This window comes from Oryctolagus cuniculus, chromosome 2 (genome assembly GCF_964237555.1).
Source record: "Oryctolagus cuniculus chromosome 2, mOryCun1.1, whole genome shotgun sequence".
NCBI classification, from domain to species: Eukaryota; Metazoa; Chordata; class Mammalia; order Lagomorpha; family Leporidae; genus Oryctolagus; species Oryctolagus cuniculus.
The window spans coordinates 107,428,754-107,453,318 of NC_091433.1; the positions used below are offsets into that span (position 1 = coordinate 107,428,754).

Sequence of the window (24,565 nt, forward strand, 5' to 3'; positions counted from 1 at the left end):
GATCCAGTTCCCTGATAACAGCCTGGGAAAAGCTGTGGAAGTTGGCCCACGTGTTTGGGTCCCTGCCATCCATGTGGGAGACCTGGATGAAGCTCCTGGCTCCTGCTTTGGCCTGGCCCAGTGCTGGCCATTGCAACCATGTGGGAAGTGAACCAGTGGATGGAGGATCTCTGTCTCTGTCTCTCCCTCTCTATAACTGACTTTCAAACAAATAAATAAACTTAAAAAAAACTTTGAAGTAATCCATATGTCCTATCAACTGATGAATGAACAAATAAAATATGGCATATCCACATAATGGAATATTATTTAGCTGTTTTTTTAAAGGTTTATTATTTATTTGAAAAAGTTACAGAGAAGGAGAGGCAGAGGCAGGCACACACACACACACACACACACACACACTGAGATCTTCTATCTGCTGGTTCACTCCCCAAATGGCCACACTGTCCCAGGGCTGGGCCAAGCCAAAGCCAGGAGCCAGAAGTTTCATCTGGGTCTCCCTTGTGGATGGAGAGCCCAAGCACTTGGGCCATCTTCTACTGCTTTCCCAGGTGCATTAGCAGGGAGCTGGATTGGAAGTGGAGCAGCTGGTACTCGAACTGGCACCCATATGGGATGCTGGAGCTGCAGATGGCAGGTTTACTTGCTACACCAGAGCACCAACTCCTATTTTTATTAAAAGGAACAGAAGGGTGGGTAACTGGTGTTGCAGTTAAGACATAGATTGGGATGCCCATCACCCTTATCAGAGCAGTTGATTTCAAGTCTTGGATCTGCTCCAACTTCAGTCTCCTACCCTGGGGGGAAGCAATGATAGCTCAAGTGGTTGGGTCCCCGTTGCTCATGGGAGACCCAGATGGGGCTCCAGGCTCCTGGCTTTGGCCTGGCTCGGCTGCAGCCATTGGGGCTGTTTGGGGAGTGAACCAGTGAATGGAAGATCTCTATCTTTCTCTCTGTATTTCTCTTCCCCTCTACCACTCTGCCTTTCAAACAAATACATAACTTTTTAAAAATTTTTTCAAAATATAAATATAATAGCCGACATACGACTTTGTCCACTGGGCTAAAATACTTTGGCAAGTCTCTAGTCCACTTGTTAGTTTTTCTTCCCTGGGCTTTCTCCCCTCTCCTATATGATGAGTTCTGTATCATGATGGTTGCTGCCTATCTCTTCCTTTCTGGGCTGTACCCAGAAGCTGAATTCTCAGCAAACAGCAGTTGCCCATGTTACTCTTTCCCAGTTCCTTTCCAAGTAGGGCAGAGGTCAGGGGGAGTGATGGCCTGCGAGGTCTCGTGCTCACTTCCCTTTGCAGCCCAGAGTGAGAAACCACTGCTCCTTTTCGCCAAGGTTCTGCCATATGGCCACAGCCTTGAAAGAGCTTTAATTGAGAGGTGTGTGAGCTGTGGATGCTAACAAGGATTTGAGAATGTGGGCCTGGAGGTGGGGTGAGTGGGAGGTACGTTTGTCACTGTGTTCCCTTGTGCGCTGTTTGAGTTTTTTTCCCATGGGTCACGGGCAGAACTGTGTCCTCCCAACTTCACAGGTTGGGTTCTAGTTTTCAGTGCACCTTGGCGTATGATGGTGTTCAGATCCGGAGACAGGGCTTTTGATGAGCTGATTAAGGTTAAATGAGGTCTTCAGGGTGGGTCCTGATCCCATGGGACTGGTGTCCTTCTAAGAAGAGAGACACCAGGGAGAGGTGTGCAAAGAAAAGCCACAGTGAGAAGTTGGCTGCCCGCAGGCTGAGAGGAGGGGCCTCACCAGAGCCCTGTCCTGCTGCTGCCTTCATCCTGGGCTTCCAGCCTCCAGGGCTGTGAGAAAGCAAATGATCTGTGTTGGTCAAGCACCCCCATCTGTGATATTTTGTTATAGCAGTCTTCGTCGAATAATACACCACGTGACTATGCTTATATTTTAGTTCTTCTCTCATGGCAGTCATTACAGTAACACAAAAAGAATTTTAAATTTAATTACTTGATTTTTATTTGTTTATTTTAAAAGATTTATTTAAAAGGCAGAGTTACAGAAAGAGAGAGACAGACAGGTCTTCCAACTGCTGGTTCACTCCCCTAAATGATCACACCATCCAGGGCTGGACCAGGCTGAAGCCAAGAGCCAGGAGCTTCATTTGAGTCTCCCACATGGGTGCAGGGGGCCTAAGCACATGGGCCATCCTCTGCTGATTTCCCAGGTGCATGAGTAGGGAGCTGGATCAGAAGTGGAGCAAGCAGGGACTCAAACCAGCACCCATGTGGGATGCCAGCATTGCAGGTGGCAGCTTAATTTGTTAAACCACAGAACCGGCCCCTAAAAATGTAATTTAGAAATATGAGATGATAATGAGTGATTGAAAGGTGTTATAGTGTAAAGGGTAGCAGTGTCCTTACGCCTGCTCTCAAGCGTCCCATCCCCAGGGGCCTGGCTTAATGTTCATTGCGTGCTTCCTTTTCTTTTCTATTTTTTTTAAAGATTTATTTATTTATTTGAAAGTCAGAGTTACACAGAGAGAAGGATGGGGGGTGGGGGAGAGAGAGAGAGAGATCTTCCATCTGCTGGTTCACTCCTCAATTGGCCACAGTAGCCTGAGCTCCGAAGCCAGGAGCCAGGAGCTTCTTCTGGGTCTCCCATGCAGGTGCAGGGGCCCAAGGGCTTGGGCCATCTTCTCCTGCTTTCCCAGGCCATAGCAGAGAGCTGGATCAGAAATGAAGCAGCCCGGACTCAAACCAGCACCCATATGGGATGCCAGCACTGCAGGCAGCAGCTTTACCCGCTACACTTCAGCGCCAGCCCCTCCTTTCCTTTTCACACTTCAGATGCCTCTGCCTTGCTTGGCCTCCTTGCTTGCTTGGGGAGGAGGCCTCTCCCACCGGCAGGCCACATGAGCTTGTCTTCTTCTAGACTCTTGGGGAAATCGCTGCCTCCAAGCCTCAGCTTTACCAGTTGGGTAAAATGTGTGAAGACTTGGCTCACCTTGGAGGGATCTATATTTGGGGTGAGGGGGTGGAAAGAGGGGTTGGCTGATGGAGTCTAATTAGCAAGTAAGGTGAAATTCCAGTTCCTTCTATCTAGTTGAGACAGAAATGTCTGAATTTCTTAGGTGTGTGTTTGAAAGACTAGTTCCAAGAAAAGAAGTTTTAAAAATATGTCTATAATCTTTGTCTTTGCGCAAGTATAATCTTCAGAAAGGTGAACTCATGATTCTCAGGCAAATGTAACAGGAAAGTATGTCAAAAATTTAGTTAACTTATTGAATAATGAGGAAACAAGTAAGATGCGGTCAGTAATAAGATGCTACGAGCATTTGAGGAACTGGGTCTCTACAGGCCAAATTTATGCATTGGTGGTTAGAGTACAGAAGCTGTCGATGTTCAACATCAGTTAAGTTATCTGTTCCACGGGGCAGAAATGAGTTTGCATCTCCACCAGACCAAAAAATAAATAAATGTGCAAGTTAACCTCTGTCGCTATTGACTTACAAAATAGCCGTGGCAGTGAAATATGGAACCCAACACACGGCTGCGGATGAACAGCTGGTTTTCCTAGTCTGCTTGGGCAGCTGTAACAAAATACCTTCTACCAGGTAGGGTGGAAAGAACAGGAATCTGCTTCTCACCATTCTCGAGTCTGGGAACCCATGATCAAGGTGCTGACAGATTTGGTGTTGAGGGCCCACATCCTGTTCACAGATGATGTTTTCTTGTTGCATCCCCATGTGGCAGGAGAGGTGAGGGGTCTCCCTGGGGTCTCTTTTAATAAAGGCAGTACTCCTGTTCATGAGAGCTCCACCAGAACCCCGCCTCCTAACGCCATCACAAGGGGCAACCGCAATCAACGTAAGAATGTTAGGGAGCTACAAGCATTCAGGTTGTGTCACCCATTGCCAAGCATCTAAAACAATGCCCAGTCACGGGAGGGGGCTGTAAGGGTGTGGCTCCGTGGGAGTGGGGCTGTCAGAGGCCCAGACCTCACTGTGGTTGTCAGCTGGTAGGAAGCACTCTGTAGATCTGTGACTCATCTTCTCATGCTCCAAGTCACTGAAATAGACGATTGGAAATTGAAATGAAATCAATCAATTCCGCCTTTAAGTTTTCCTCCTGGACTTAATTCTGTTTCTTTAGCTTCTGCTTCACTTTTAACAATTCTTTTAAAATGGTATAATTTTACAAGACGTATTGTTCTTTACACTTACACTAGGAAACAACAGCCCCACCCTCATGCTGTCCCTCCAGGAGTGTCTTCCAATTTCTTCTGTTTACCTTTTCCATTTCTAAATAATGCTCATACCACAAGTTCTCTATGGTCAAAGAAAGAGGAAAAGATTTGAATTTAATTTTTCTAGCCTTCTACCCCCTCAAAACCATTGTATCCTCCCCTTTTAAAATGTACTCCCTTATTTCACATTATTTGCTAATTCCTGAGAAAGCACACTTAGCAACTGAATTTTTAGAAATATCTAAAAATGTCTTTATTCTACTCTTGTACTTGATTCATATTTTGGCTGGGTATAGAATTCCTAGTTTAAAATCATAGTCCCACAGACTTTTGAAGGTTTTGCACCACTCTTTCTTTTTTAAATAAAGATTTCCTTATTTACTTGGAAGTCATAGTTATAGAGATAGAGATAGAGATAGAGAGAGAGAGAGAGAGAGAGAATCTTCTATCTGCTGCTTCACTCCCCAAATGGCCACAACTTCCAGGGATGGACCAGGCCAGAGCCAGTAGCCTGGAACTCCATTTGGGTCTGCCTTGTGGGTGCAGAGGCTCAAGCAGTCTTCTGCTGCCATCTTCTGCTGCCTTCCCATGCACGTTAGCAGAGAGCCAGATCAGAAGTAGGGCAACCAGGACTTGAACTGGTGCCCACGTAAGATGCCAGCATCGCAGGCGGCAGCTTAGCCAGCTATGCCACAAGGCAGGTCCCACTCTTTTTCTCATTTTGGTGTTTTCTTGGGAAGTGTACTGTTCATCTAGTTCCTAGTCCTTTTTTTTTTAATCTCTTATATTTGGAAGGTGAAGGATCTTTTTTATTCTGGGTGCTCTGAGATAGTATAAGGATGTGTCTCAGCATGAATGTATTTTGCTTTGTTGCTCATTGGGTTATGTCTTTCAAACCGAGCGTTTCATTTTTTCTAGCTTTGTTTCATTGTTTATCTAAATGTTTAATGTAATACTTGTATGCTTTTATGGATACAGGGTAATATTTCATAAAAAGGAATTCAAGTGTCCTAGGACACTTTGTGGTCCAGTTATATTTTAGGATGAATCACTAAAGAGTGGGTGAAACTATGTGGGCGATGTATCCAGTGTAAACTGACTACAGTCCATGTTTGGCGTTTCTATTCCTCACCTTTTCTTTGTGTTTGGAGCCTGCCAGATCCTCTTCTCCAGTCCTTTATATAATACATTATTTATAGAATACATTATTGTTACCTAGAGTTGCCCCGCCGTGCTGTAGAACGTTAGAACGGATTATTTCTGGAGCAGGCGTTTAGACAAGTGGTTAAGATGCTGTTAAGACTCTCATGTCCCACATCAGAATTCCTGGGTTCAATGGCTGCCTTTAGCTTGTGACTCCAGCTTCCCACTCGCGGGAGTCGGTGATCCTTAGCTGCATTCCTGCAACCCACGTGGGGAGCCTGAACTGACTTCCTGGCTCCTGCCTTCAGCCCTGTCCTAGGCTGCTGCGGAGCAGTTAGAAAGTGGAGCAGCGTGTGTGTGTGTGTGTTTGACAGGCAGAGTGGACAGTGAGAGAGAGAGACAGAGAGAAAGGTCTTCCTTTGCCGTTGGTTCACCCTCCAATGGCCACCGCGGCCGGCGCACCACGCTGATCCGAAGGCAGGAGCCAGGTGCTTCTCCTGGTCTCCCATGGGGTGCAGGGCCCAAGCACTTGGGCCATCCTCCACTGCATGGTGTCAAGCATGGAAATAACCAGCCTGCAAGAGCTGGCACATTGTCGAGAACAAATCCTCCTACTCAGAAACCACCAAGTCCTCCCATGTCAGGCCGGGGAACATTGGGACGGAATACTCCGTATAAAACCCTGGAACCTGTTAAACCCCCAACAGTTCCTAATGACTACATGACAAGTCCTGCTAGGCTTGGAAGTCAGCATAGTCCAGGCCGGACAGCTTCTTTAAATCAGAGACCAAGAATACACAGTGGAAGTAGTGGAAGAAGTGGAAGTTGAGAAAACAGTGGAAGTAGTAGTATTGGCATTCCCATTGCTGTGCCTACACCATCGCCACCCACAGTTGGACCAGTTGCTGATAGTCCAACTCCCCCGCCACCACCTCCGCCGGATGACGTTCCCATGTTTGATGACTCTCCGCCTCCACCACCACCACCTCCAGTGGACTATGAAGACGAGGAGGCTGCTGTAGTCCAGAATAACGATCCATATGCAGATGGGGATCCTGCTTGGGCCCCCAAGAATTATATTGAGAAAGTTGTTGCAATATATGATTATACAAAAGACAAGGATGATGCGCTGTCCTTCATGGAGGGTGCAATCATTTATGTTATAAAGAAGAATGATGATGGCTGGGATGAAGGAGTCTGCAATTGAGTGACTGGTCTCTTCCCTGGGAACTATGTTGAATCAATCATGCACTATACTGATTAGATTTTTGCTTTTACAGTAGCATCTTATTACTCAGTCATACTGTGGGACTATTACGGTTAACAGAATTGTCTTAATATGTTTTAAAATGTGCCCATATTTTCAGGACATGCTGTTTTATTGGTATAATTGAATGTCTACCTATAAGCATAAATCATTGAGGCAGTTTGTGTATTGCTAAACAGCAATTTATACAAGAGGCTGTCCCTGATTATGCTTATGTACTTACTTACACAATGTTAACTTTATGACCAGCCTAAATATTCTGGGGAAGCGGGGTATAATATTTAATGAATTATATGATTCAGATTGTATCATTACATGTTTCAGTGAGCATGGTTACTAATGCTATGTCAAACTAATATTAAAATCAGAAAACTTAAATGCTGGTGCTGGTCATACTTTTTTTTTGTTTAGATTATCTCATTTAAAAAAATACTGTTTAAAGCATGCATAAAAATTTATGTGTTGAAATATACTGAAAAATTCCAAGATGCTTCCAATTTGTGCGCTATTTCCCTGGAGTATGCACACTTAGGTCTCCTGAAATGAATTGAGTCTCTAAGTTCCCCATGCAAAACAATCAAAAGGCTAATCTGTAATGTTATAATTTGTACCTAAGTTTTTTAATGAATGAAATTTGAATTATAAATTTTTTCCATTCATAAATATATAAGTGAACCAAAGGTTTTTGTCCTTTCCTTCACTGGTTTGCTTTAAAAAAAAAAGAGAGAGAGAGAGATACTGATTTATTATAGAATTATGGTTCTATTTTCTCAATATATTAACTTGGAAAAAAATTTTAGCCTTAATCTGTCCCAACAACAATGTGATGGATTTTTTGCAGATTTAAAATCTGAGATGGTTATTTACAAGTCAATCTACTGAATTCCTTTTTGAAAGTAACTAACTTTTGAAGCTACGAAAATGTGTCAAAGTGTACACATTCATTCTGTAAGCAAAATTTTTAAGGATTGCCATACCTGTCCTTTACTTTTACAGTGGACTATTGTACACTGGTTTGATGAAAGGAAATTATAAGTATCTTTTACATATTGTAAAAGTAAGTGCGATTGATTTGTGAATAGGCACTATTTAATCCATTACCTGGCACTAGCAACATAAGATTTTAAAATACAATAATTTGGAAAGAAGGCGAGTCATGTATTATTCAGTGAACAGAGATATACTTAACCAACAGATTTGTATTGTCTTTTGACATAATTGAAATGCAACACATGCACTTTGTGTGTCTCCTCTTAATTTAAGGGGGGGTTAGAGGGATGTCTTCTCTTCTTATCTTGTGTATAAGTCTGTATTGCTTAGGATATTAAAGTAGAGCACTCAAGTGTGGGTTTCTGTGTATTGAGGATTTGTTTGAGTTTCAAATTACAGTTATGTACTGGGCGTTACAGACTTCTAACAGCATAGTGAATGGTAAGACTAGTGCAAAACATTTATTTCTGACAATTAAAGACCATTATTGCTACCAAAAAAAAAAAAAAAAAAGTGGAGCAGTAGACGAGCAAGCTCTCTGTGCATCTGTCTCTGTAGATCTCTCTGCCTCTTGAATAAAGAAGTAATACATATTTTTTAGCAGATGATCTGCTGCTTCTGTCTTTCTGTGTTTTAGCATCTTTTACTCAACCTCCCTCCACCGCCTCTCCTTTCCTGGTCCTTTTGTTTTGTTTTTCATTGAAAGTTGGCCCTTGCAATGTGGAGACCCGTATCCTCTAGCTCTGGAAAGTTATCTTGTGATTTTTATTTGTTTGTCCTTTTAAACAGTCCCTTTCTCTTTTGCCTGTACTTTTTAAAAATAAACTCTGATTTGTCAGACATTCATGCATTTGGATTGATCCTATCTCCTCTTCTACTTTCTGTATCTTTGAATTTATTTTTATTCTACCTTCTAGGAAATTATCCTCACCTTCCAGCCCTTCTATTGAACTTTTCATTTATGCAGTTATATAAAGATTTATTTATTTATTGGAGCCGGTGCTGTGGTGTAGTAGGCTAAGCCTTTGCCTGCAGCGCTGGCATCCGTATGGGCACTGGTTTGTGTCCCAGCTGCCCCTCTTCTGATACAACTCTCTGCTTATGGCCTGGGAAGGAGGCAGAAGGTGGCCCAAGGACATGGGCCCCTGTAGGCACGTGGGAGATCTAGAAGAAACTCCTGGCTCCTAACTTGGAATCAGCCCAGCTCTGCCTGTTGCAGCTGTTTGGGCAGTGAACCAATGGATAAAAGACTTTTCTCTCTGTCTCTCCCTCTCTCTGTAATTTTACCTTTCAAATAAATAAATAGAGACAGAGAGATAGAGAGACAGAGAGAGAGAGAGGGGGGTCTTCCATCGGCCAGTTTGCTCCCCAAATGGACGAGATGGCAAGGGCTGAGCCGGGCTGAAGCCAGGAGCCAGGAGCCAGGAGCCAGGAGCCAGGAGCTTCTTCCGACTCTCCCACACGTAGGCAGAGGCTCAAGCACTTGGGTCATCTGCTGATTTTCCCAGGCCATAGCAGAGAGCTGGATCGGAAGTGGAGCAGCTGGGATGTGAACCAGCCCCAATATAGGATGCTGGCACCACAGGCAGCAGCTTTACTCGCTACACCACAACACTGGCTCCTGCAATAATTTTTTTTACACCTCTCCTTTATTACTTTATTTATTGACAAGAAAATAAAACCCATTAGGTATCATATAATTTGATTGCACTCAGTAATTTTTTGAAATGAAAATCTAAGCATTTGGCCATAGTTAACTTCATTAATAAGCCAAGCCATGTTAGCATTTTTTTTTCTCTTTCTACAAAGCTGGGATTTTTTTCCCCCTGTCTCTTACCAGCTGTTGGAAAGACTTGAGAAAGAGAGGGAGAGTCAGAAAGAGAAAGGAGGGGGTTGTTGAAGAGACAAGATGAATAGGGGAATAATATAAGATAGAAATTCTTTGTTGATTGCAAAACACACATGTTACAGTTTATAAACACTGCAAGCAAATAAGAAATTGTGGACCAAAAGATAAATATAAAACATATCAGGGTTTTTGTTAATATCTGTAATAGCCCGAACTCAGTTTTCTGGACTACTTGGAATATTTTTATCAGCTTGGGTATTTGTTTTGTTTACCTAACTATTCATTTGTCTACCTTAATTCCATGTGTAAGTAATTTTTTTAAGTTTTTGGGGTTTCTCTTGTTCTCCATTCTTTTTATTTTTAATCAGCTGAACTAATGTTGTGCAGATATATTTTACTCTTGGGTTTTTGAAGACTTTCATTATAGGTTGTTTAAAAGTTTTCTTCTGCTTCCTGCTTTGTTTTAATTTTATTTTCCCATTGTCTTTTGTTGGTTGTTTGGTTGGTTTGGGTCTCTTTCATGAAAAGAAATTCTTCAAGTGTCCTGGGACACTTTGTGGTCCATTTATCTTTTAGAATGAATCACTAAAGAGTGGGTGAAAGCTATGTGGGCATGCATGAGGCTTGCTTATTGGTGGTCCTTGCTATAGGGATAAGGCTCTGAGCTGGCCTTCTAATGGAGGAAACCCCAAATGTCAGATATGTGGACTAACACGTACGTCTTGAACTAGACACTGACCTGATTACACAGGTGGGGAGAAGGTGTTCCCTAAACATTCATCTGACACTTCTTACTCTCATCCATAGTCTCAGCTGGCCCTCCGAGGAAGCCGAGGACACCAAGACCTCCTTGTCCATCCTTTTCTCAGCTCTGCCTGTCCGGGGTCCTCCTGAGTCTCTTAATTTGTACTGTTTCTGTCTATTGGGCCGTTTTCCATCCCATTCCAGCTCCCAGAATGTTACTGTTATCCAGCCTGCTACCTAGACACTACCTTCCTCTTCTATTTCTTTTTTTTCTTTTTTTTTTTTTTTGACAGGCAGAGTGGACAGTGAGAGAGAGAGACAGAGAGAAAGGTCTTCCTTTACTGTTGGTTCACCCTCCAATGGCCGCTGCGGCCGGCGCACCGCACTGATCCGAGGCCAGGAGCCAGGTACTTCTCCTGGTCTCCCATGAGATGCAGGGCCCAAGCACCTGGGCCATCCTCCACTGCACTCCCGGGCCACAGCAGAGAGCTGGCCTGGAAGAGGGGCAACCGGGACAGAATCCGGCGCCCCAACCGGGACTAGAACCCGGTGTGCCAGTGCTGCAAGGCGGAGGATTAGCCTAGTGAGCCGCGGCGCCGGCCCTCTATTTCTTTTTAAAAAGTTAATTCATTTATTTGAGAGGCAGAGAAAGCGCCCCTTCAGTGATTTGTTTCCCAAATGCCCAGAATGGCCAGGGCTGGGCTGGGACAAAACCTGGGAACAAGGAACACAATCCGGGCCTCCCACGCGGGTGGCCGGAACATCACTCGCCGAGCCATTCCTGCTGCCTCCCAGAGTCTGCGTTGGAGGAAGCTGGAGTCCAGGCCTGGAGCTGAAGGCAGACACTGTGAGAGGGGTGCAGGCACCTTAACTGCGAGGCCAGACTGTGGCTCCCCATCCTCTGCTTTCAATCCTCGCACCTTGGTGTTCCTCTGACTCCAGTTACTCCTCTTTTAATGGAGTTTTGGAAGGGAGAAAAGATCAAGCCCTGTGATCAATAAGCTTATTTAGCCTGAAGTCTTCTGAATTTTTAAGTTGCAGGCTTACACTCCGGATAATCCAGTCTCAAACTCTCCTCCTTGCAAGTCCCAGGGGCACCACGATTCCACTGTCTTCACCGTCCCACTGACGTACTTTTTACCCCCAGTATCATTACAGTGGAAAGACTGCGACCCAGGGCTCCCGGGTCCTTCCCTGCCACCTCCTCTTTCCTTCCGGTGCCCGTCTGGATTTAGGGCTCCTTTATAATGCAAATAGTGCAGAAAGGTTCTAACTGTATCTTCTCCATAGGTGTTCACATTATGGGGAACAATATAAGTTATTGAGTTGGTTGGTTTTTTATAAAAGGAAACTTAGGGCGAAAAACAAAGATTTAGAGAGGAGGTTATTTCTAACATGTAGTTATACTTACGTGAGCTCCAACCTTAAGACCCTAGGGTTGCCACCAGCCACGTGTGGCAAAGGAGCCAGCAAAATGCAGATATTGTGAATGAGAAACTGCACTGAAAATACTTCAGGAGGTGGACCTGTGGCACAGTGGTTAAAATGCCACTTGGGGTGCCTATCCCATATGGGAGTAGCTGGGTTCAAATCCCGCTCTACTTTTTTTTTTTTTTTTTTTTTTGACAGGCAGAGTGGACAGTGAGAGAGAGAGACAGAGAGAAAGGTCTTCCTTTGCCGTTGGTTCACCCTCCAATGGCCGCCGCGGCCGGAGCGCTGCAGCCGGTGCACCGCACTGATCCAATGGCAGGAGCCAGGTGCTTTTTCCTGGTCTCCCATGGGGTGCAGGGCCCAAGTACTTGGGCCATCCTCCACTGCACTCCCTGGCCACAGCAGAGAGCTGGCCTGGAAGAGGGGCAACCGGGACAGAATCCGGCACCCCGACCGGGACTAGAACCCGGTGTGCCAGTGCTGCAAGGCGGAGGATTAGCCTAGTGAGCCGCGGCGTCGGCCTCCCGCTCTACTTTCAATCTGGCTTCATGCTAACGAGCACCCTTGGAGGCAACAGAAGATGGCCCAAGTATTTGGATTCCTGCCGCCCATGTGGGAGACGAAGCTGGAGTTCTGGGCTCCTGGCTTCAGCCTGGCCCAGCCCCAGCTACTAAGGGCATTTCAGGATGAACCACTGGACAGAAAATTCTCTGTCTCTCTCTGCCTTTCAAATAAATAAAATAAACAAAAATAAAAAAAAATATTTCAATTACAGTCACGACTCTTTTAATGATGGGTTTATACTCTGGGAAGTGCATCCGGTGATTTGGTGGCTGAGCAAACATCACAGTGTGTGTTTACACAAGCCTAGATGGTGTCGGTCACTCACCTGACATGGCCTCTTGATGTGATCAGACATGCTGTGAACTCAACGTGGGAGGCATCCAACATAACACGGCATACTGTTTCACAGTAAACTTCTTTTACAGGTCAGAGTGTAGACAGAAGAGTAAACACATACAGCAGTAATGTGGTCATTTCTGTATCAGACAGTGCGTGCTATCCATAATTGTACGTGCTATACTTTCATAGCACGGGCACACACTAGATTTATTTACACTAGTGTGGCGACAGAGACTTGCTTAACGTATTGTGCGCTGGTATTCCACTGGCTATGATACCACTAGGTGATAGGAATTCTTCCACTCCATTGTATGTTATGGGGCCAGTGTTACGTGTGTGATCCGCTGTTGACTGAATTATTATCTAGAGCATGCCAGTAATTTAAACTGAAATCGAAATAGGCACACACGGCTAGTGGTTATCATACTGGACAGTAGAGCTCTAGAGACGTACAGAAATTCCCCCTTTCTTCATTGCATAACGTTGTCTAGGAAATGACGGGGAATAGATTTTGGGTCACGTTTCAATGAAGGCATGCATTTAAATGTACAGATCACATGTGAAACAAAATAACTGAGATGTGAATAGTTTTACTTATTTTTATATAATAGGGAGGTAGGTTAAATAATATGAAACACATTGGAAATAAAACATAGAAAAATATGTTGACATTAATAGATGTAGAGAGGTGAAAGAGGGGAGCCCAGCGCCGTGGCATACTGGGGAAAGCCTCTGCCTGCAGTGCTGGCATCCCATATGGGTGCCAGTTCAAGACCTGGCTGTTCCACCTCCGATCCAGCTCTCTGCGATGGCCTGGGAAAGCAATAAGAAGATGGCCCAAGTCTTTGGGTCCTGCACCCGCGTGAGAGACCTGGAGGAAGTTCCTGGCTCCTGGCTTCAGATCGGCCCAGCTCCAGCTGTTGCAGCCATCTGGGGAGTGAATCAGCGGATGTAAGATCTCTCTCTCTTTCTCTCTGCCTCTCCTTTTCTCTCTGTGTAACTCTGAATTTCGAGTAAATAAATAAATCTTAAAAAAAAAGAAGTGGAAGAGAGAAAAACATAATTCATTCTGGTGAGTATTCATCAGAAATTATATATGACTGAAGGAGAGCCCACCATCACTGGTCCAGCAGTGGCTGAACGTGAAAACATTTCAAGGTAAAATCCTGGGCTCTCAGCAAGAATAGGCTAAGTTTTATCAGGACGATTCAGTGTATGAAGGGTCTTTTAATTGACCCAAGTTCTTCTCTTTCTACCTAATAAGGCTACTGTTGAAATAGAAGACAGGTGCTATTTTAGCTGTAGAGCCTAGTGTTTCAGAGGTAATCAGAGAACATTTGAAACGTTTGCCCTTTGTTTTAATACTATTCTAGCACGAGTGAAACAGTTATCTATTTTGTGGGAATTATTAGTACAGGTCCTCTGTCTTACAAGGAAAGAAACAGACTGTTTATAAAATAGGGGAGGAGGGCAGGCGTCCGGGCCAGCACTTGGCATGCAGGTTGGGATGCCTGGGCCCATGGCCGCACGCCTGCACTGAACTCCCAGATCTGGCTTCCGACTCCAGCTCCCCGTGAGTGCAGACCCTATGACGTCTCAAGAAACTGACTCAAGTGGTTGCATCCCTGCCACCCACATTCGAGACCTGGCTTGAGGTTCCAGTTCAAGCTTTGGCCAGCTCAGTCCTGGCTGTTTTGAGCATCTAGGGAGTAAACTAGAGGATGAAAGCACCCTTGTCTGTCTGTCTGTCTGTCCATGTGTCTGTTGAAAGAAAAATCAGGTAACACATACAAAAAAAGAAAATAAGAAACTCACTTAACTAATTGCTCTTCCTCTCTGTCACTCTGCCTTTCAGGTAGATGAAAATAAAAAATAAATGCTGTGTTTTTTAAAAAAAATTATTTACTTATTTGAAAGAGTTACAGAGAGAGAGAGAGAGAGAGAGAGAGAGAGAGAGAAGGAGAGGCAGAGAGAGAGAGAGGTCTTCCATCCACTGGTTCACTCCCCAATTGGCCACAACAGCTGGAGCTGTGCCAGTCTGAAGCCAGGAGCTTCTTCTGGGTCTCCCACAAGGGTGCAGGGGCCCAAGGACTTAGGCTATCTTTTACTGCTTTCCCAGGCCACAGCAGAGAGCTGGATCGGAAGTGGAGCAGCAGGGTCTCGAACCAGTGCCCATATGGAATTGTGGCACTGCAGGCGATGGCTTTATGCAATACACCACAGCAGCATCACCAATACGTGCTCTTTTTAAAAAGGCAGCATACAAGTGAGAAGTGTCCTACTCCAAATTATAGTATATATATTGTTAGATAGATATATAATTTATTTACTTTCATCTGCTTGAAAAGCAAAGTGACAGAGAAAACATGCAAGAGACAACAAGCTCCCATCTGCTGGTTTACTTTCCAAATGACCACAACGGCTGGGACTGGGCCAAGCTGAAGCAGGAGCCAGAAACTCAATCCAGGTCTTCCTGGGTCTCCAACCACTTGAGATCTCAACCTGTTGCCTCCCATTGGCAGGAATCTGGAATCTGAAATGGAGCTGGAACTCCAACCCAGGTACTTTGATGTGGGATTAGGGCTCTTAACTGGTATCTTGACTGCTGGGTCAGATGCCCACCCTCTGTGCCTGATTTTGAGCAATGCTTTGAGCTCACTGGGTGGGAAGGCACCGTGGCAGAATGTGTCGACACACACACAGGACACTTTCAGTTCATGTTAGGCTACAAATGAGCTGTCAGGACTGGGGACTGGACTCTCCGCCCTGGGTCCCTGCTCTGCCCTACCGCATTCTTGCTGTGGGAGGAAACACGGTCATGATTTAGAGAAGTAATAAAGCTGGAGATGTGTCAAAAGTCATGTCAAGTAGAAGAACTTGAATGTAATGTTCAAAAGAAAAATCAATCACGGAAAAGCATACATTGTTTCAAAAAAGGAAATCAGTGAAAAACCAAAAATAGCCACGGATAGTAACTCCGCCCTATGAACGCTTTTAGATAACAAAGTGACAGTTCTGCTCAGAACCAGAGTATTAATTATGAGCACAAGCCAGGAATGTCTTATGATTTCCTTCTAGCTTTGGGTCTCACATCCTCAGAATATTCCGTTTTTCTTTCCCATTTCTCCCTCCTTTTCATTTTCCCTCCTCTGCATGTGTGGAGGGAAGGGCAAGGAGCAGGAGATGGTGTTGGGAGTGGGGCTGACAGGAGCAGGCAGGGACAGCGACCTGAGTCGGAGCCTCAGGTCTAGGCGCAGGTGTCCTAGCCCAGCGTAGAAGCAGTGCCCTGAGGGTGCGGCTTCCCTTCTCTCCCCTAGAAGATACGTATGTGTTTCTCACTAAAGCCCCGGTCATTTCGGCCAGTCCCCTGCTGCAGGCCACGGATGGCAGTGACATTTTGAACGAGCTGCGTACTTTCCTTTGGATGTTTGTCACCCCACAGCAGGGTGTGCCGTGTGCCCGTGCACCCATGGTATTTCTAGACCGCCCGGGAGAACACTGAGGGGACAGCCTTGGTGGGACAGGGCCCAGGGGTTTGTGTGCTTTGGAGGGAAGGCTGTGTCCTAGCTCAGGCAGGTCTGCTTCCCCGCACTGTGCATGGCCGAGGGCCCTAGCCGGAGGGGCTAGCACCCTGAGGGCTCCGTCACCGGGGTATTTGTGTGTCCTGGGTAGCAGAGCTCTCCTGTCTGTAAGTCCCTTTCTCTTATCTCCCTGCTTTCCATCTTTCAACTACAGCAGAGTAGTTTTAGCTTCCTGCCAATCATAGTCCCCTTCTAATTGCCAGAAAAAGGGGCCAGCTCTGTGGCATAGTAGGCTGAGCCTCTGCCTGCGGAGCCTGCATCCCATATGGACTCCAGTTTTGCTCCTCTTCTGATCCAGCTCTCTGCTGTGGCCTGGGAAAGCATTAGAAGATGGCCCAGGTCCTTGGCCCCTGCACCCACGAGGGAGACCCAGAAGAAGCTCCTGGCTCCTGGCTTCAGATCCGCCCAACTCCAGCCGTTGCAGCCATTTGGGGAGTGAACCAGCAGATGAAAGACCTCCCTCTCCCCTCCTCTCCTTCTTTCTCCCTCTCCCAACACTGCCTTTCAAATAAAAGGATAAATATTTAAAATATATTTAAAAATTATCAGTTTTATGGGCTGGTGCTGTGGCATAGTGGGTAAAGATGCTGTCTACAGTGCCGACATCCCATATGGGTGCTGGTTCAAGACCTGCTGCTCCTTTTCTGACCCAGCTCTCTGCTGTGGCCTGGGAAAGCAGTGGGAGACGTTCCAAGTGCTTGGGTCCCTGTACCTGTGTGGGAGACCCAGAAGAAGCTCCTGGCTCCTGGCTCCTGGCTCCTGGCTTCAGATCAGCCCAGCTCCAGCCATTGTATCTATTTGGGGAGTGAACCAGCGGATGGAAGACCTCTTTCTCTCTCTACCTCTGCCTCTGCCTCTCTGTAACTCTACCTTTCAAATACATAAATAAATCTTTAAAAATTTTTTCAGTTTTAGAATATTTATTAACATTCTAATCAGATCTTTATTTGTGTTGCCTTGGATAGGAATCATTTGCATTATAAAACAGATTATAATGGTTTATAATTATAAAACATGCTACCTGCTTTCTGTAAATTATCTTTAAAGTGCTCCAGGGTTTTTGGCATATACTAGTATACCCATAAGCACCACCACAGTTTCCAAAACATTTCCTCACTCCTATATATAACACATTAATCGTGAATCGTAGGTAGGCTAATCCATGTTCATTAATTCTGCTGAGTCTGATCTTATATTTCATCCTCTTTGGTCTAACACGCTGGCTGGCATCTGGTCCCATACACAACACCCAGCTTCTTCCCCCTACACATCGGCAGGATTTTCCCACTTTCTTCACTTATCACCTCCTTCCAGGCTGACCTTGCACTTGTCCTGGGCTCTGTGGTGAGTTTACTCTTTTATTTAATTATTTTCATTTTATTCCAAAGGCCTGCAAAAGTCAGGGTAGGGCTGGGCTCAGGCAGGAGCCTGGGACCCAATGCATGTGATGGGAACCCTGAGTACTTGAGCCATCACCTGCGGCCTTCCAGGGTGTGCATTGGCAGAAATGCTGGATTGGAAGTGAAGGAGCCAGTACTAGAACCCAAGGATTAAGCGATAGGGGACGCAGCATCTTAACCACTGTGCCAGACGCCTGCGAAGAGGCATCCGAATGGGAGGCCAAGGCCACAGCGAAGTCGTGCACCATCTTCACATAAATGGAGCCTCATTTCTTTTGCCAGGGGTGGAGGGACTGCTTCTGTAGGCTCAGGAAGGCTTGGGATTTGGGGATTCGACTTTGTGTTTCCATCACAGATCTCTGGTCCTAATCCTTCCCCCATCTGGTTCCTAATCTTAGCAGAACTGCCTGTGGTTGATTGCTTAACCTTTGCAACAATTCCATGACCTGCAGTTGTGTTTGGGATCTGAGCATGAACCCTGCCTGTCCTGTGGCTGAAACAGATAAAGAGTTTTCTGAATTTCACCACATCTGTATCTTGAGATGCTAAATACTTGATGCTGATCCTTTTTGTTATTTTTGTAAAGTCAGATATAGTCATCCCATTTTACAATCTTGGTAATTATTGCTGTTGCCCTAGCAACCACATGCAACAGCGGCAAGAGCCCCCAAAGTCTTAGCTCCCACTGGCCCTTCACACCATCCCCAGTGCTAACCTGCAGAACACTGCCATCACTAGCATCCTTTTGTTCTCTCGACGTACGCACACATGTGTACACAGTCACAATTCCACGTGTGTTTCTGGGGGTCATGCTTGGTATTTGTAGAGTCTCATCGGGAAACTAAATCCATCTCAGAATGGTTGATGAGACTCACTGCTGAACGGTTGTGGGCAGGATGAGGGAAGCAGCTGAACGAGTCTGCTAGGACATTCATAAGAAAATTGCATAGGCCGGTGCCGCGGCTCACTAGGCTAATCCTCCGCCTAGCGGCGCCGGCACACCGGGTTCTAGTCCCGGTTGGGGCGCCGGATTCTGTCCCGGTTGCCCCTCTTCCAGGCCAGCTCTCTGCTGTGGCCCGGGAGTGCAGTGGAGGATGGCCCAGGTGCTTGGGCCCTGCACCCCATGGGAGACCAGGAAAAGCACCTGGCTCCTGCCATTGGATCAGCGCGGTGCGCCGGCCGCAGCGCGCCGGCCGCAGCAACCATTGGAGGGTGAACCAACGGCAAAGGAAGACCTTTCTTTCTGTCTCTCTCTCTCTCACTGTCCACTCTGCCTGTCAAAAAAAATAAAAAATAAAAAATAAAAAAAAAAGAAAATTGCATAGACTGGGGCCGGCGCTGTGGCATTGCGGGTAAAGCACCGCCTCCAGTGCCGGCATCCCATATGGGTGCCAGTTCGAGTCCTGGCTGCTCCTTTTCTGATCCAGCTCTCTGCTATGGCCTGGGAAAGCATAGAAGATGGCCCAAGTCCTTGGGCCCCTGTACCCACATGGGAAACCTGGAAGATGCTCCTGGCTCCTGGCTTTGGATTGGCGCAGCTCCTGCCGTTGCAACCAATTAGGGAGTGAATCAGCAGATGGAAGACCCCTCCCCGCCTTGCCTCTCCTCTCTCTATGTAACTCTGACTTTCAAATAAATAAATCTAAAAAAAAAAAAAAAGAAAGAAAGAAAATTGCATAGACTTGGGATTTGAACAACAGAAATTTTTTCTCTCACAGTTCTGGAGGCCAGATGAGCTGGATGAGTTCCTTACGAGTGTGTACACTGCAGGCCTCTCTCCTGGCTTCTGGAAGTTTCTTGGCCTGTGTCAGCATCACTCCAGTCTTCACACGATGTTCTCCAAGTGTCGGTCGCATTTCCCTTTTTCGTAAGGACACCAGTCACAGTGGGTTAAGATCCACCCGAATAACTCATCTTAACCAGCTCATCTGCAATGATGTGTTGCCAGATAAGGTCGCATTCTGAGGCACTGAGCACTAGGACTTCAATGCATGAATCCTGGGGGACACGACTTAACCCATGACCCCAGGAAAGGGTGAGGAACCCCAGAGATAAGCGAAAGCAGGGAGCTGTCGGCCCCTGTGCGGCACGTTCTCGAGGGCCTCTTCAGATCCCCTCTCAACCTTCTCCACCTTCCTGGATGGCGGGAGGCTGACCCCCGCCGTTTGGACACCCCAGCTCCTTCACTTTCTCTCGGCTTCTATATGGTTTGGGGAGTGGGGGGGCACAGGCAAAGTCATCAGGGGCTGGAAGCATTCCTCCCATGCCTTCCCAACTCCTTTCATATCCCTCTCCATGCCTCCATCATGTTTAGTATTTGCTAGGGAAGAGCTTGCTCGTGTTTAAAATGTAGGTGAGTCCTGCATGGGAGACCAGGAGGAAGCACCTGGCTCCTGACTTCTGATCGGCTCGGCGTGCTGGCCGTGGTGACCATTTGGGGGGTAAACCAACAGAATGAAGACCTTTCTCTCTGTCTCTCTCTCACTGTCTAACTCTACCCGTTAAAAAATAAATTAAAAAATAAAAAATAAAAAAAATAAAATGTGCGTGTGTATTGCTCCAGAAGCTTTTGTACAGTTAGTAATAATCGTTGTGCACCAAGTGTTTGCGATCTCCTTTACTCTATAACAGGATACCACGACTAGGCAGTGTATATAGAACAGAAATTTCTTTGACTCATGGTTCCAGGAGCTGGAAGCCCAAAGGCATGGCCCTGGCATCAGGCAAAGGCCTTCGTGCTGTCTAATCCCCTGGTGGAAGGCGGAAAGGCAAGAGAGAGCAAGAGAGGGTGGAACATGCTTTTTTATCTAATTTAATTTATTTTAAAAATTTATTTACTTATTTGAAAGTCAGAGCTACACACAGAGAGAAAGAGAAGCAGAGAGACAGAGAGAGAGAGAGGTCTTCCATCTGCTGGTTCACTCCCCAATTGGCTGCAACAGCTGGATCTGCACCGATCTGAAGCCAGGAGCCAGGATCTTCTTCTGGGTCTCCCATGTGGGTGCAGGACTTGGACCTTGGACCTTGGACCTATCTCTTCTGCTTTCTCAGGCCAGAGCAGAAAGCTGGATTGGAAGTGGAGTAGCCGGGACATGAACCAGCACCTATATGGTATGCCGGCACTGCAGGCAGTGGCTTTACCTGCTGCGCCACAGCACCAGCCCCAGAACTTGCTTTTGTAACAAATCTACTGTTGTGATAACTGGCTCAAGCCCGAGAGAATGATGTTAGTCCACTCATGAGAGCAAACCACCTCTTTATTAGGCCCTACCTTTTTAACACTGTCACATTGGGGACTGAGTTTCCAGTACATGAACTTGGGGAGACACAAACCGTAGCGCTGCGTGCTGCAAGTGCTTAAGTACATTACACCTGGATATTCCTATAAGGGAGGTCCTGTGATCACCCTCATTTGTAGTGGAGTAAATGGAGACGTCGGTGTTGCCCCAGGTCAAGGTCGCAGAGCAGGATTTGCTGCAGGCTGCCAGTCTCGCGGGGCTGCCTCTGAGCGCAGTATCGTTTGTGCTCGCCCGGGCACCAGACATGCTGTCGCCTGCTTGTCTGCACGGCAAAGCCACACTCATTTTTCAAGTTCAGGTCTAGCAGCAACTTCTGTGGGGCTTCCTCAATCCCCCTCCCCAGGAATGAGCGATCGGCCATTCATTGTGTGCATCTCACCGCCTGCTCCATCGCCCTCCCTGAGATGCCGGATTTCCTACTGGTGAGTTCTTGAGAGCAGGCCCATCCAACCCCTTCCTCTCTGTGGTTCCAGGGCCCGGCAGTGTGTCTGAGTGGGAAGGGCCAGTGCGTGTTTCTGGAAGGAGTATTTCCTTGCCATTCCTGCCCATTCCCTACCCACCGCTTCTCGTCTGCCGGGTCTGGCCCGGGATTTTCTTGAGCCCCTGCAAACAGCTTCCGCAGTTCCCAGGTATCTCGTGGGGAATTTACTTTACTTCTACTTCCCTGTTCTGTCCTGGTTCACAAGCAGGTGTTGTCAGGGATCCCCTTGCCAAAACCCAAGGGATGTTTCCATGGGGTTTTTTTCTTTCCTCTTTGGCTAGGGTGTCGGACTTAATTACCTCCCCCATGGAGATTGCTTGGAGGGCTTCCAGCCTGTTCCTGGCCAGCTCATACTTTTTTTTTAAAGACATAACTTTTTAAAAAAGATTTATTTATTTTTATTTGAAAGGCAGAGTTACAGAGAGAGAGAGAGGAAGACACACACACACGCACACACTCACACAGATCTTCCACGTGCTGTTTGACTCCCCAAGATGGCCACAACAGCTGGAGCAAGGCCAGGCGGAAGCCAGGAGCCTGCAGCTTCCTCCAGGACTCCCAGGTAGGTGGCAGAGGCCAAGTAGTTGGGCCATCTGCTGCTGCTTTCCCAGATGCATTACCAGGGAGCGGAATTGGAAGTGGAGCAGCCGGGACTTGAACCGGCAACCACATGGGCTTGGTGTTGCAGGGCATGGCTTAACCTGCTACCCCACAATGCAGGCCCAGGGAAATACTCCTGGAACCGCCGCCTCTGCATTTCCCACGGCTCCTCATGGTCGTCACCTGCTGCATACCTTCAACGTCTCACTGTCCCTCAGAAGAAACAGCACTGGGTTTATTCCTGGGCAGGGACCCAGAGGGTGGCTCTAATATTGCTAGGGTCCATGCTCCTTGGGAGATGTCCTGGGATGATGCTGGTCCACTTGTCTCAGGTTCCCACACTGCATGCTGATCCATTTTGGCAGCTTCAAAATTCAAAAGCACATATTAAAAGAGTAGAGATGGTGCCGGCGCTGTGGTGCCGTGGGTTAAAGCCCCAGCTTGCAGTGCCGCCATCCCATATGGGCGCCCGCTTGTGTTCCAGCTGCTCCTCTTCCAATCCAGCTCCCTGCCCATGGCCTGGGAAAGCAGCAGAGGACACCCCAAGTCCTTGGGCCCCTGCACCCGCGAGGGAGAGCCAGAGGAAGCTTCTGGCTTTGACTCAGCTCAGCTTTGGCCATTGTGGCCATTTGGAAAGTGAACCAGTGGACGGAAGACCTCTTTCTCTCTGCCTCTGCTTCTCTCTGTCTGTAACTCTGGCTCTCAAATAAATAAATAAATATTTTTAAAAGCAGTAAAAAAAAAAAAAGACTGCTGCTTTTAATTCGATCTTTAAGAAAAAAAAAACGGAGGAAATGTTTGAGGTGAAAGATACGCCAGTTACCCTCATCAGTACACATTGTATACCTGCACTGACATAATACATTGTACTCTGTAAACAAGAACAATTATCTTGTCAACTAAAAAAACTTTCAAGTATGCTGTTACACCTGAACATAAATGTTTTTCATTTTTAAAGCTGTTTTTTTCTATAAAAGTTTACCATTATTTCATTTTTTGAAATTTATTTCCTTATTAAAAGGTAGAGACACAGAGACCTGTCACCCACATGCCCACAACAGCCAGGGCCGGGACAGCAGCTAGGAACCAGGAGTCTCCCACGTGCATAGCAGGGTCACAAGTGCTTGAGCCAGCACCTTCTGCCTGCGTCCAGGGTCCAGGGTGCGCACTGGCAGGAAACTGGCTGGGAAGGGAGCAGGGGGGACTAGAACCAGGTACTTCCCGTAGGGGATGCTGGAGTCCCAAGCAGCGCCTGCACCTTTAGGCCTAATGCCCGCGGCATCTGCGACCTTAAGCGCGACGCTGTTCCACACACTGCGCTCTCCCGGCGCGCATGCTGGGCTGCCCGGGATCGACGCGCTAGGCCGGGCACCCTGCACCCGCGACAGGGCCAGGACGTCTCCTCCGCTGTGTGTCCTCGGCACCTCCCAGGATGGGCTCCCGGGAGGCCATCCCCGCTCTCCCAGCTCCCGCCCCCGGCCCCGCGCGCGCGGGAGGCACAAGCAGGGGAGGGGACCTGGCAGCGGGATCGGACTTCCTCCCTCCGCTCCGGAACTGTGCGCGGGAGCGGCCGGGACGCGGAAACCCGGGAGGCGCCGCGGGAGCCGGCGGGCCGGGCGCGGGGCCGGGCGCGGGGGTGGGGCCGGGGCCGGGCGCGGGGCGGGGCGGGGCGCGGGGGTGGGGCCGGGGCCGGGCTGCGCGCGGCGAGCTGCGCCCCCGGACTCTGCGAGCGCTGGGCACCGGCCGGGCTGTGGTCCGCGCGCGCAACCGCCGCCGCCTCCTCGCAAGCAGGCTCGGCCGGGTGCGGCGGGCGGGCAGGGGCGATGGGGGCGCGGTGAGCCGGGGCCCGCGGGCGCGGCCGGACCGCCGCGATGTGGCTCAAGCCCGAGGAGGTGTTGCTCAAGAACGCCCTGAAGCTCTGGGTGACCCAGAAGAGCAGCTGCTACTTCATCCTGCAGCGGCGCCGCGGGCACGGCGAGGGGGGCGGCCGCCTCACCGGTAAGGGGCGCGCGGGGCGGGCGGGCCGGGGCCGGGCCCGGGCCTCGCTCCCCGGCCGGGCCGCGGCCAGCCCCGCGGCGTCGCAGGTGGCGATGTCGTGGTGGGGCGGGGGGAGACGCCGGGGCCAGGACGGCCCTGCCTGGAGCTTGTTTTCCTTTCTTACGCGTTTTCTTCCAAGCTCGGGTCGAGGAACTCACGGGCTGGTGCATTTTTTTTTTCTTCCGGGCGAGTCAGGTGCGGTGGACACCTGGGGGCCAGATTGGGCTCGAGAATCGAATCGGAGAAACGGTGTCCGGAGCGGGACCCGAGGGAGGAGTGCGGGCCGCGGTGCGGGTCCAGGTGACAGTGGGGTTGCGCCCCGGGGGCCGCCCCGACGCTCCCATCTGGACGCGCCCGCGTCTCCAGCTGGTGTCTCCGGCACCCGCGACCAACCCCGCAACGGGGCCCGCAGCTCGGGAGACCCCGCGATCGGGCGTTTGGGCCTGGGACCAGTGTAGCTCCCCGAGGGGAAACCGAGGCAGTTAGCGAATCCTAAACTCACAGTAAAAAAAAAAAAAAAAAAAAAAGGCTTTGTGAAGTTGGTGTAAAAGAAGGCATTTGTTTTTCTGGAAGTTAGGCTCCAAAGGTTTTTTTTGAAACTGAGACCAGCTTGGGTTAGCTGGG

At 48.0% G+C, this 24,565-nt stretch overlaps 1 protein-coding gene and 1 pseudogene across 4 annotated transcripts in view; both read left to right on the top strand.

Annotated features, from left to right (window-relative positions):
- The first annotated feature begins 5,821 nt into the window (after window positions 1-5,821).
- On the top strand, window positions 5,822-7,004 carry LOC100345832 (abl interactor 1 pseudogene; annotated as a pseudogene).
- A 16,612-nt stretch (window positions 7,005-23,616) lies between these two features.
- The window catches only part of TBC1D8 (TBC1 domain family member 8), a 131,041-nt gene continuing 130,092 nt past the window's right edge, over window positions 23,617-24,565 (top strand). For 2 of the 4 annotated variants that reach the window (XM_051835502.2, XM_051835509.2), the window contains exon 1: window positions 23,617-23,902. In XM_051835502.2, coding sequence (XP_051691462.2) covers window positions 23,776-23,902 — 127 coding nt within the window. In that variant the 5' untranslated portion in view covers window positions 23,617-23,775. The remainder of the gene's footprint in view (window positions 23,903-24,565) is intronic. The other 2 variants (XM_051835506.2, XM_051835511.2) reach the window with 1 other exon arrangement.